Source organism: Salvelinus namaycush, chromosome 18, assembly GCF_016432855.1.
Source record: "Salvelinus namaycush isolate Seneca chromosome 18, SaNama_1.0, whole genome shotgun sequence".
Classification (NCBI taxonomy): domain Eukaryota; kingdom Metazoa; phylum Chordata; class Actinopteri; order Salmoniformes; family Salmonidae; genus Salvelinus; species Salvelinus namaycush.
Genome location: NC_052324.1, coordinates 25,284,334 through 25,297,964, shown reverse-complemented (window position 1 = coordinate 25,297,964; position 13,631 = coordinate 25,284,334). Strand labels below are relative to the sequence as shown.

The window sequence follows — 13,631 nt, the reverse complement described above, 5'->3', positions numbered from 1 at the left end:
CCTACTGTAGGTCAGGGGGTGTGGGTGGTGTGTGGTGGGAGCCGGATAGACGGGCAATAAAAAGTCAGCGGTCACAATCGGCCCAGCGTCGTCCGGGTTACAGGATGGTTTGACCGGGGGTGCTTTACTTGGCTCATCACGCTCTAGCGACTCCTTGTAGCGGGCCGGGTGCCTGCAGTCTGACTTCGGTCGTCAGTTGAACGGTGTTTCCTCTGGCTTCCGGGTTAAGCGAGCATGAGGACGCATGACTCGACCTTCACCTCTCCCGAGCCTGTTGGGGAGTTGCAGCAATGAGACAAGATCGTAATCATGAAATTGGGGAGAAAAATATAAAATGTTTTTAAAAAAGCTCAGCGGTAACCAAGACCAAGGGGGTTGCCATGGTACCTGTTCTGCTGTAGTCATTCTAAGTAGACTGCTGAGATAGAACTGCAGCAATGTCCAAAGAGGTGTGTGTGTGTGTGTGTGTGTGTGTGTGTGTGTGTGTGTGTGTGTGTGTGTGTGTGTGTGTGTGTGTGTGTGTGTGTGTGTTTTCTCTGCCTGGAGAAAGCCACCTATACCCCCAGAGGAAGGCAGATGGCTGGGAGAACTGAATCACACTACAGTTAAGGGGAAATCAAGCACAGCACAAACACACATTCAGCAGCCAGACCCCAGAGCCTGATTTAAAGAGACCTTTTGGGAGATATTACACTGCTAAAATTAACAGTATACATAGCCACAGATAAACAATACCCAGGTGGGGACTGAAACGTTTTTATTATAGTCATCATCCACCATTGAATTCGCCCCATACTCCGATATAGCCTGAGTCCTAGATCTGTTTGTGCAGTCTTGCCAAATCCTATGTCAATGTCACCTGACAATAACACAGGAGTTGGCAAGACAGTACAAACAGATCTGGGACTCAGGCTAACTCTCATACGATGAGTTGTCTCTCCTCTCCTCTATACAGGTACAATGGTGTGGACCCCAGGAAGAAGCCCCCTTTCTCCATCCAGCCCCCCTTCATCAGACCAGACCTCTCTGACAGACAGATCAGCATCAAGGTCAGCAACAACGGGTTCCACACCAGTATCCTCCAGTCTAAAGTAAGCTTCGGTACATTCAGTAGATACAACAGTTATATTTCTAGTTCCATGTCCTATTCCTGGTTTTATTCCCAGTCCTGTTATCTATATTTCACCTAGCCATCTTTCTAGTGCTCTTCAGCTGTACTATTCCCAGCCAGTCCATTCACCTAACCCTGTCCCCCAGTCATATCCCTTGGCCTATCCCTGGTTCTGTTCCTCCACCTGCTGTTCCTTTTAAGACAACTTTTAACCCCTCGTCATCTCCCCTGTCCAGTCCAAGATCAGTCTGGATGGCCTGGCCGTGGATGACAAAGGCCTAGACACCCAGCCTCCGCTACCTCCCAAAGCAGACCGCTACAACCAGCTGAAGAGCCAGCTGACGTCAAGCGAAGGTAATAATGGGCAATCTATGCAAAGTCATTGCGATCCTCCTCTCTCTCTCTCCTCTCTCCTCTCTTCTCTCTCTCTCTCTCCTCTCTTCTCTCTTCTCTCGCTCTCAATTCAATTCAATGGGCTTTATTGGCATGGGAAACATATGTTAACATTGCCAAAGCAGGTGAGGTAGGTCGTATACAAAAGTGAAATAAACAATAAAAATGAACAGTAAACATTACACTCACAGAAGTTCCAAAAGAATAAAGACATTACAAATGTCATATTATGTATATATACTCTGTTGTAACGATGTACAAATGGTTAAAGTACAAAAGGGAAAATAATAAGCATAAATATGGGTTATATTTACAATGGTGTTTGTTCTTCACTGGTTGACATTTTCTTGTGGCAACAGCTCACACATCTTGCTGCTGTGATGGCACACTGTGGTATTTCACCCAGTAGATATGGGAGTTTATCAAAATCGGGTTTGTTTTCAAATATTTCGTGGATCTGTGTAATCTGAGGGAAATATGTGTCTAATATGGTCATACATTGGGCAGGAGGTTAGGAAGTGCAGCTCAGTTTCCACCTCATTTTGTGGGCAGTGTGTGCATAGCCTGTCTTCTCTTGAGAGCCAGGTCTGCCTACGGCGGCCTTTCTCAATAGCAAGGCTATGCTCACTGAGTCTGTACATAGTCAAAGCTTTCCTTAAGTTTGGGTCAGTCACAGTGGTCAGGTATTCTGCCACTGTATACTCTCTGTTTAGGGCCAAATAGAATTCTAGTTTGTGAATATGTGGTCTGTCATACGATAATTTGGTGAAAAGCCAATTTGACATTTGCTCAGTCCATAGTTTTCACTTAGGAAATGTACAAGTCTGTTGTTAATGATAATGCAGAGGATTTTCCCAAGGTTGCTGTTGATGCATATCCTACGGTAGTTATTGGGGTCAAATTTGTCTCCACTTTTGTGGATTGGGGTGATCAGTCCTTGCTTCCAAATATTGGCGAAGATGCCAGAGCTAAGGATGATGTTAAAGAGTTTTAATATAGCCAATTGGAATTTGTTGTCTGTATATTTGATCATTTCATTGAGGATACCATCAACACCACAGGCCTTTTTGGGTTGGAGGGTTTTTATTTTGTCCTGTAGCTCATTCAAGGTAATTGGAGAATCCAGTGGGTTCTGGTAGTCTTTAATAGTTGATTCTAAGATTTGTATTTGATAATGTTTTTGCTGTTTGTTCTTTGTTATAGAGCCAAAAAGATTGGAGAAGTGGTTTACCCATACATCTCCATTTTGGATAGATAATTATTCGTGTTGTTGTTTGTTTAGTGTTTTCCAATTTTCTCAGAAGTGGTTAGTCTATGGATTCTTCAATTACATTGAGCTGATTTCTGACGTGCTGTTCCTTCTTTTTCCGTAGTGTATTTCTGTATTGTTTTAGTTATTCACCATAGTGAAGGCGTCGACTCAGGTTTTCCGGGTCTCTATGCTTTTGGTTGGACAGGTTTCTCAATTTCTTTCTTAGATTTTGTCATTGTTGTTAATTTTCTTCGGTTTTCTATTTGAGATTTGATAGGGAAGCTGAGAGGTCAAATATACTGTTAAGATTTTCTACTGCCAAGTTTACACCTTCACTATTACAGTGGAACGTTTTATCCAGGAAGTTGTCTAAAAGGGATTGAATTTGTTGTTACCTAATTGTTTTTTGGTAGGTTTCCAAACTACATTCCTTCCATCTACAGCATTTCTTAATATTACTCAGTTCCTTTGGCTTTGATGCCTCATGATTGAGTATTGCTCTGTTCAAGTAGACTGTGATTTTGCTGTGGTCTGACAGGGGTGTCAGTGGGCTGACTGTGAACGCTCTGAGAGACTCTGGGTTGAGGTCAGTGATAAAGTAGTCTACAGTACTACTGCCAAGAGATGAGCTATAGGTGTACCTACCATAGGAGTCCCCTCGAAGCCTACCATTGACTATGTACATACCCAGCGTGCGACAGAGCTGCAGGAGTTATGACCCGTATTTGTTGGTTATGTTGTCATAGTTGTGGGTAGGGGGGCATATGGGGGAAGGAATGCTGTCACCTCCAGGCAGGTGTTTGTCCCCCTGTGTGCTGAGGGTGTCAGGTTCTTGTCCAGTTCTGGCATTTAGGTCTCCACAGACTAGTACATGTCCCTGGGCCTGGAAATGATTGATTTCCCCTTCCAGGATGGAGAAGCTGTCTTCATTAAAGTATGGGGATTCTAGTGGGGGGATATAGGTAGCACACAGGAGGACATTTTTCTCTGTTAAGATCATTTCCTTTTGAATTTCTAGCCAAATGTAAAATGTTCCTGTTTTGATTAATTTAATGGAGTGAGTTAGGTCTGCTCTACCAAATTAGCATACCCCCTGAGTCCCTTCCCTGTTTCACACCTGGCCGCTTGGCGGATGGGACTACCAGCTCTCTGTAACCTAGAGGGCAACTAGTGGGTCCGTCTCCTCTATACCAGGTTTCTTGTTGGATGACAATGTCTGTATTTCCGATTTCTTTAATGAAGTCCAGTTTCCTGCTCTTTAGGCCAAAGGCAGATTACCTCAGGCCTTGGATATTCCAGGATGAGATAGTGAAGGCTTTGTGTTCCATAAAGTGTCCAATGTTGTTGGTCATGTGGTTTGGCCTCAGACCAGTAAGTGTGAGCAGAGCCTGCTGAGCATCTGGTACATGCCATTGGCTTGGGCTAGTGTAAGAGTGGGGGTTGGGCCTGGTCATAGAGGCTGTTCAAGTCCAGGGTGGAGTGGTGGGCCAGGAAAACATTTGGTTTTGAGGCACAGTCACGGGAAATACTTGCGTTTACCCGCTGTATGGTAGCAGGGTGTAAGTATTTTCGTGGTAGCAGGAGATAACCGAGATAATGCACAAGTGGAGATAACCACTTGTGCATTGGGGAAAGTAGAAGAAGCTTTTTCAATCACTCCCTTCAGTGTTGTGGCCAACCTTTCCTGCTGGGCTCTCAGGTCATTTGTGCCTGTGTGTATTATTATGTGGCTAGGTGAACCTAGTTGGTCCTCAGACAGAAGGTCTAGGGCACGCTGGGTGTTTGGACACCAGAGTTTAGACACACTGTGTTTGGGAATACGTTTTTTTTTCTTGTATATATTTCCCATTTGAGTCTATAAGGAGTACAATCTGTGTCTTGTGTATGTCCTCGGTCGGTGTGTGTGTGTGGGGGGGGGGGGGGGGGGGGGGCGGGTTGTCAGGAGGGCTATCAGGGTGGCTGACAGGGTGGGTGCTCAGAGGGGGTGAGATCCCCTGGGCTTGGGGTTCTTCATTTGTGTGTTCTGCCTGATGTCGACACTATGGCCAGGGTCTGGGGTGGACTGTTCTGCTGTGGTGTCGAGACTTTTGTCGGGAGCTGAGGTGGGCTGTTCTGCTGGCTTCTTTGTGGGGGTGGCCACCTCTTTAGTGGGTTGTTCTCTGTCACACGCCATCCCCCTCAACCTCTCCTCCAGCAGTCTGATCCTCTCCTCTAGTGCTCTGTTCTTCTCCTGCTCTTGCTTTTTATATTGTTGAAGTTGTCTCACCACAGTCCAGAGTGCAGATATGTCTCTTTCCACCTCCAGCTCTCCGGGTCTGGTTAAGGGGATGTTGTTGTGCTGGATTGTTGTCTGGGTCTGTGCTGACTGGAGTGTAATACCTGCTGTTCCAGCTCCACCTGCCTTACCTCCAGCTGGGTAAATATATCCTTCATTTCAATGGGGGGGGGGGGGTAGTACTCTGTGCTGGGAGGTTGACTTTCCGCTTGGGGTTGCTCGTCTGTGGGGTTGTATAATGAAGAGGTCTGGTCTGACCCGCTCGGGGTGTGGGTATCTTTCTCAAGGGAGAGCTTCTCCTGATTCTTTGATTAGGCGAAAGTCCAGCTGAAACTGTTTGGGGTTGCCCTGTACCATTACTGTTCCTGACTTATAGAGATTTATATTAGCTGACTCAGAGTCCTCGTTGTCAAGTATCCTCGTTAACACCACCTCTCTTAACAGAGGGGTAGTGTGCCATGCCAGGGGATGGTTTGTGTGGAAGATGAGGTTGCAGATGTTCCCATTTTTATAATAGTTAGCAAAAAGTGTCTCTTGATTTTCCATAAGAAGCTTCATTTTGTGATCTTATCATTCTTTACATACACAGGGTACTGTATTTTAATTACCTCTGAACAGTGGGAGGCAGCTTCTAAGGCCTCTCCATTTGGTTGGAGTAGACTGTGTGACTCTCCTGCCATTGTTGGGCTAAAGGGCTTTGACACCTCTCACTTGACATGTCAGTGCTAATTGAAGTTGTATCAAGCTTGGCAGCCTTAATTTAGCATTCAGTCCTTATAAAGTCATGTAATATATTTTTCTTCTTGGCTTTTGGAAATAAAATATAGCTTCAGACTAAACATTACTCACTCAGTTCCAGGTTGGATGGTGTTTTCAGCTTTCTGTTGTTTTCCAGAGCATTTGCTGTATAGCGTTGGAATAATAATCTTTGGTAGTTGTACGCCTTCCAGGTGATTCCGTAATTCTGTCCAAAATCAGGTTGTGGGTTTTGATTTGGAGTGAAGGTTATGTTGTAGAGGGTAGTATCCTGTATATGTTCCTGACAAAAAATCCTGTCTCTCTGTCTCTGTCTCTCTGTGTGCATGTGGAAACTTTCCACAGGGATGTTGGTCCATGGTGGCGCGATGGCATCACACACTTGCTGCAGATTGGACGGCGGCCCATTCCATCTTATCGCAAAGATGCTCTTTTGGGTTGAGGTCTTGGGACTTCGCAGGCCACTCAAGTAAACTGAACTCGCTGTCATGTTCCAGGCTATGTTTTTCCACTCCTCAATTCTCCAGTGTTGTTGATCGTGTGTTCACTGGAGCCGCTTCTTCTTGTTTTTAGCTGATATGAATGGAACCCGGTGTGGTTATCTGCTGCAATAGCCCTCCGTGACAACGATCAACGAGTTGTGCGTTCCGAGATGCCGTTCTTCACACCACTGTTGTACTGCGCCATTATCGGTTTGTGGCCCGCCTGTTAGCTTGCATCATTCTTGCCATTCTCCTTTGATCTCTCTCATCAACGAGATGTTTTCGCCCACAGGACTACCGCTGACTGGATGTTTTTTGTTTGTCGCACCATTCTCGGTTAACAGAGTGCGGCCGTTTCTGAGATACTGGATCTGGCGCACCTGGCACCGACGATCATACCACGCTCAAAGTCGCTTAGGTCACACGTTTGCAAATTCTAACGTTCAATAGAAAAGTAACTGAATGCCTCAATTCCTGTTTGCCTACTTTATATAGCAAGCCACAGTCACAGGACTCAGGAGCGTGAATGACCCTGACCTGCAAATACAGTAGGGCAATTGAAAATGCGCTGTACAGTCAGAGACAGAGGAATGATTGTTTGAGAAGGGGTGCAGGATTTTTTTTTAAAAGCCTAATTTAGATAAGTTTCTGCTTATAATTTCCAACATTTTGGTCGGCTATTTGTTAGTCTACTTGACTTGTTTAATTAAGGAAATGAAAAGCAGTGAAAATGACCCAACATGTTTCTGATAAGATTTCAGTTTGGCTTGGATGCATATTTTATGTGGTTGAAATACTATCAGTTTGGGTCCTCCCGAGTGGCGCAGAGGCATCACTACAGACCCGGGTTCGATCCCGGGCTGTCTCACAACTGGCTGTGACCGAGAGTCCCATAGGGCGGTGCACAATTGGCCCAGCGTCGTCTGGGTTAGGGGAAACTTTGTCCGGGGGAGCTTTACTTGGCTCATCGCGCTCTAGCAACTCCTTGTGGCGGGCCAGGCACCTGCAGGCTGACCTCGGTCGTCAGTTGAACAGTGTTTCTTCTCACACATTGGTGCGGTTGGCTTCCGGGTTAAGTGGGCGGGTGTTAAAAACTGCGGTTTGGTGGGTCGTGTTTCAGAGGACGCAGGACTCGACCTTTGCCTCTCCCGAGCCCGTTGGGGAGTTACAGCGAAGAGGGGAGAAAAAGGGGGTAAAAAAAGTATATATATACTGTTTTTATGACGCTGATAAAGATAACACATTTACATACGATCCCTAACCGCGCATTCATTCTCTCAAGATGCTGGAAGAAATCAATCATATTTCTCCACTCCTGTTCCTGAGTCAAAATGTACATTTGGTGTATCATTTTACTGCAAAATATGCTTAATTCTGCAGGAGTTAACCTCTAATTCCTCCCAAACCCGGATCCGGGAGCACCCCCATCAGTAAAAAAGCTGACTAGCATAGCCTAGCATAGCGTCACAAGTAAATACTAGCATCTAAATATCATTAAATCACAAGTCCAAGACACCAGATGAAAGATACACATCTTGTGAATCCAGCCATCATTTCTGATTTTTAAAATGTTTTACAGGGAAGACACAATATGTAAATCTATTAGCTAACCACGTTAGCAAAAGACACCACTTTTTTACTCCACTATTTTTTTACTCCATCAGTAGCTATCACAAATTCGACCAAATAAAGATATAAATAGCCACTAACCAAGAAACAACTTCATCAGATGACAGTCTGATAACATATTTATTGTATAGCATATGTTTTGTTAGAAAAATATGCATATTTCAGGTATAAATCATAGTTTACCATTGCAGCCACCATCACAACTCTCACCAAAGCGACTAGAATAACTACAGAGAGCAACGTGAATTACCTAAATACTCATCATAAAACATTTCTGAAAAATACACAGCGTACAGCAAATGAAAGACACAGATCTTGTGAATCCAGCCAATATTTCAGATTTTTTAAGTGTTTTACAGCGAAAACACAATATAGCATTATATTAGCTTACCACAATAGCCAGAAACACAACAGCATTGATTCAAGCCAAAAATAGCGATAACGTATAACCCAGCAAAAGATATTAATTTTTTCACTGACCTGCTCAGAATTCTTCAGATGACAGTCCTATAACATCATATTACACAATGCATATAGAGTTTGTTCGAAAATGTGCATATTTAGCGGCACAAATCGTGGTTATACAATGAGAAAAGTAGCCAAGCTGCAAAGAAAATGTCAGGAGAAATCTTGGGAAAGGCACCTATTCTAATCGATAAGTAATCATAAACTTGACTAAAAAATACAGATTGGACAGCAAATGAAAGATAAATTAGTTCTTAATGCAATCGCTGTGTTATATTTTTAAAATTAACGTTACTGCGCAATACAGCGTGCACTAAAGCGAGACCGCACCGAAATTCATGGCGGAATTATTATTTGACATTTGTCAACATAAATACGAATTAACAGCATAAAGACTGCTTACTATTTGCTGAGCTTCCATCAGAATCTTGGGCAAGGTGTCCTTTCTCCAGAACAATCGTCTTTTGGTTGAAAGATGTCCTCTTCTCCTGTAGAAATAGCAGCTAACGATAGCCACCCACTGGAGAGGTGTCCAACTCGTGAAAGCGCGTCACAAAGAAATCCCAGAAAATCGCAATAAACTGATATAAACTGCTATAAGTCGGTTTAAATTAACTACCTTATGAAGTTTTTAAGACAAAAATCAAATTAAATCAGAGCCGGAGATACAGAACTGCTAAAACGAAAGCTTTTCAGGACGCCATTGGGATGTCCCTCTTGCGCCAGGCGCCCCGTTGAAAAGAACGGTACTTCCGTTCCATGAGCCTTTATAGTGTCCCAGATGGTGCAATCCACTCCATTCAAATTCTCACCGCTTACTGACATCTAGAGGAAGGCGTATGCAGTACATGTAGCCCCATAGCTTGCATGGGGACTTATAAACTGACCCTAGAACAGGGACCTCGATTTCAGAAATCGTTTCACTCAGAGAAATAATTCAAACGGTTTTAGAAACTAGAGAGTGTTTTCTATCCAATAGTAATAATAATATGCATATTGTACGAGCAAGAATTGAGTACGAGGCAGTTTAATTTGGGAACGAAATTATTACAAAGTGCAAATAGCACCCCCTATTGCCAAGAGGCTATGTGAGAGGATACAGTGCCTTCAGAAAGTATTCATACCCCTTAACTTATTCCATATTTTGTTGTTACAGCCTGGATAAAAAAAAATAAAAAAATCTCACCCATCTACACACAATAATGACAAATTTTAACACATTTATTGAAAATTAAATACAGAAATATCTAATTGACATAACTATTCATACCCCTTTGCAATGACGCTCCAAATTGAGCTCAGGTGCATCCAATTTGCTTTGATCATACTTGATATGTCACTACAACTTGATTGGAGTCCACCTGTGGCCAATTCAATTGTTTGGACATGATTTAGAAAGAAACACACCTGTCTATATAAGGTCCCACAGTTGACAGTGCATGTCAGAGCAGAAACTATAGCATGAAGCCCAAAGAACTGTCCTTAGATCTCCAAGATAGAATTGTGATGGTGTCACGATCGTCGTAACTTTGAAGAAGAGTGGACCAAGGCGCAGCGTGATAGAAAGACATCTTGATAGAAAGACACCCAAGACGAGACCAATACACACAAACATCACCCCTGTCACACCCTGACCTAACCAAAATATTACAGAAAACAAAGAATACTAAGGCCAGGGCGTGACAGTACCCCCCCCCCCCCCCCCCCCCAAGGTGCGGACTCCGGTCGCAAAACCTGACACAGAAGGGGAGGGTCCGGGTGGGCCTTCCTACGGCGGCGGCTCGGGTGCGGGACGTGGCCCCCACTCCACCATAGTTAATACCCGCTTTGGTGGCTCTGGCAGATCCTGGCTGACTGGCGGCTCTGGCCGATCCTGGCTGACTGGCGGCTCTGGCCGATCCTGGCTGACTGGCGGCTCTGGCAGATCCTGGCTGGCTGGCGGCTCTGGCAGATCCTGGCTGGCTGGCGGCTCTGGCAGATCCTGGCTGGCTGACGGCTTTGGCAGATCCTGGCTGGCTGGCTGGAGGCTCTGGCAGGTCATGGCTGGCTGGCGGCTCTGGCTGGTCATGGCTGGCTGGCGGCTCTGGCTGGTCATGGCTGGCTGGGGGCTCTGGCTGCTCCTGGCTGGCGGGCGGCTCTGGCTGCTCCTGGCTGGCGGGCGGCTCTGGCTGGTCATGGCTGGCTGGCGGCTCTGGCTGGTCATGGCTGGCTGGGGGCTCTGGCTGCTCCTGGCTGGCGGGCGGCTCTGGCTGCTCCTGGCTGGCGGGCGGCTCTAGCGGCTCAGGACTGACGGACGGCTCTAGCGGCTCCTGACTGACGGACGGCTCTAGCGGCTCGGGACAGACGGACGGCTCTTGCGGCTCCTGACTGGCGGACGGCTCTAGCGGCTCCTGACTGACGGACGGCTCTAGCGGCTCGGGACAGACGGGCGGCTCTGACGGCTCGGGACAGACGGGCGGCTCTGACGGCTCGGGACAGACGGGCGGCTCTGACGGCTCGGGACAGACGGGCGGCTCTGGCGGCTCGGGACAGACGGGCGGCTCTGACGGCTCGGGACAGACGGGCGGCTCTGACGGCTCGGGACAGACGGGCGGCTCTGACGGCTCGGGACAGACGGGCGGCTCTGACGGCTCGGGACAGACGTGCAGTTCAGACGGGCAGCGCAGGCGGCTCTGGGCAGACGGGCAGCGCAGGTGGCACTGGGCAGACGGGCAGTGCAGGCGGCACTGGGCAGACGGCAGACTCTGGCCGGCTGAGGCGCACAGTAGGCCTGGTGCGTGGTGCCGGAACTGGTGGTACCGGGCTAAGGACACGCACCTTAAGGCTAGTGCGGGGAGCAGCAGCAGGGCGCACAGGAGGCTTGGTGCGTGGTGTTGGCACTGGTGGTACTGGGCTGGAGACACGCACCATAGGGCGAGTGCGTGGAGGAGGAACAGGGCTCTGGAGACACACTGGAAGCTTGGTGCGTGGTGTAGGCACTGGTGGTACTGGGCTGGGGCGGGGAGGTGGCGCCGGATATACCGGACCGTGCAGGCGTACTGGCTCCCTTGAGCACTGAGCCTGCCCAACCTTACCTGGTTGTATGCTCCCCGTAGCCCGACCAGTGCGGGGAGGTGGAATAACCCGCACTGGGCTGTGTAGGCGAACCGGGGACACCATGCGTAAGGCTGGTGCCATGTATGCCGGCCCGAGGAGACGCACTGGAGACCAGACGCGTTGAGCCGGCTTCATGGCACCTGGCTCAATGCCCAATCTAGCCCGGCCGATACGAGGAGCTGGTATGTACCGCACCGGGCTATGCACCCGTACAGGAGACACCGTGCGCTCTACCGCATAACACGGTGTCTGCCCGTACTCTCGCTCTCCACGGTAAGATTGGGAAGTTGGTGCAGGTCTCCTACCCCCCCCCCCCCCCCCCCCCCCAATAAATGTTTTGGGCTGACTCACAGGCTTCCTACCGCGTCGTCGTGCTGCCTCCATTCGCCGGTATCCCTCCTCACACTGCTCCAGAGAATCCCAGGCGGGCTCCGGCATTCTCCCTGGGTCGATCGCCCACCTGTCGATCTCCTCCCACGTAGTATAGTCCAGACTCTGCTCCCATTGCCATAAATCCTGTGTAGGTTGCTCCTGCTGCTGCTTAACACGCTGCTTGGTCCTTGTTTGGTGGGTAATTCTGTCACGATCGTCGTAACTTTGAAGAAGAGTGGACCAAGGCGCAGCGTGATAGAAAGACATCTTCTTTTATTATGAAGACGAACAAACGAACAAAACAACAAACAGACGACCGTGAAGCTATTCAAACAAAATAGTGCTGACACTAAACACTACACATAGACAATTACCCACAATAGCCTAATGCCTATGGCTGCCTTAAATATGGCTCCCAATCAGAGACAATGAAAGACAGCTGTCTCTGATTGAGAACCATTCAGGCAACCATAGACTTACCTAGACACCTACACTAAACACAACCCCATAACCTCTACAAAACCCCCTATACAATACAACCACCCAAGACAGATGGAAGCCACTCCTGAGAAAAAGGCACATGACAGCACGCCTGGAGTTTGCAAAATGGCACATGAAAGACTCTGAGAGCATAAGGCAAAAGATTCTGCGGTCTGATGAGACAGAAATTGAACTCTTTAGGCTGAAATGCAAAGCGCTATGTCTGGAGAAAAAACAGGCACAGCTCATCACTCGTCAACACCATCCCTACTGTGAAGCATGGTGGTGGCAGCATCATGCTATGGGGATGCTTTTGAGCAGCAGGGACTGGGAGACTGGTAAGGATAGAGGGAACAATGAAAAAAGCCAAATATAGGCAAATCCTTGATGAGAACCTGCTTCAGAGTGCAAACGATGTTAGACTGGGACGAAGATTTACAATCCAACAGGACAATGACCCTCAAGCATACAGCCGAAGCAACGCTGGAATGGTTTCAGAACAACGTGAAAGTCCTTGAGTGGCGCAGCCAAAGCCTAGATTTGAATCCCATTGAAAATCTGTAGAAAGACGAAGATTGCTGTTCACCACTGGTCCTCATCTAACTTAACAGAGCTTGAGAAAGTCTGCGAGGAAGAATGGGAGAAAATCAGCAAATACAGATGTGCAAAGCTGATACAGATGACACAAAGCTGTAATCGCTGCCAAAGGTGCTTCTACAAAGTATTGACTCAGGGGTGTGAATACTTATGTAAATTATACCACACTACGCCGTCATGGATTAAAATCCTGCAGCGCACGCAAGGTCCCCCTGCTCAAGCCAGCGCATGTCCAGGCCCGTCTGAAGTTTGCCAATGACCATCTGGATGATCCAGAGGAGGAATGGGAGAAGGTCATGTGGTCTGATGAGACAAAAATAGAGCTTTTTTTGTCTAAACTCCACTCGCCGTGTTTGGAGGAAGAAGAAGGATGAGTACAACCCCAAGAACACCATCCCAACCGTGAAGCATGGAGGTGGAAACATCATTGTTTGGGGATGCTTTTCTGCAAAGGGGACAGGACGACTGCACCGTATTGAGGGGAGGATGGATGGGGCCATGTATCGCAAGATCTTGGCCAACAACCTCCTTCCCTCAGTAAGAGCATTGAAGATGGGTCGTGGCTGGGTCTTCCAGCATGACAACGACCCGAAACACACAGCCAGGGCAACTAAGGAGTGGCTCCGTAAGAAGCATCTCAAGGTCCTGGAGTGGCCTAGCCAGTCTCCAGACCTGAACCCAATAGAACATCTTTGGAGGGAGCTGAAAGATCGTATTGCCCAG

General features: G+C 47.5%; 1 protein-coding gene across 1 annotated transcript in view; it reads left to right on the top strand.

Annotated features, from left to right (window-relative positions):
- Window positions 1-13,631, top strand: part of LOC120063262 (palmitoyltransferase ZDHHC8B-like) — a 114,114-nt gene that overhangs the window by 91,916 nt on the left and 8,567 nt on the right. Inside the window, exons 7-8 of the mRNA XM_039013525.1 lie at window positions 956-1,091; window positions 1,348-1,465. Of these exons, the coding sequence (XP_038869453.1) occupies window positions 956-1,091; window positions 1,348-1,465 (254 nt within the window). The remainder of the gene's footprint in view (window positions 1-955; window positions 1,092-1,347; window positions 1,466-13,631) is intronic.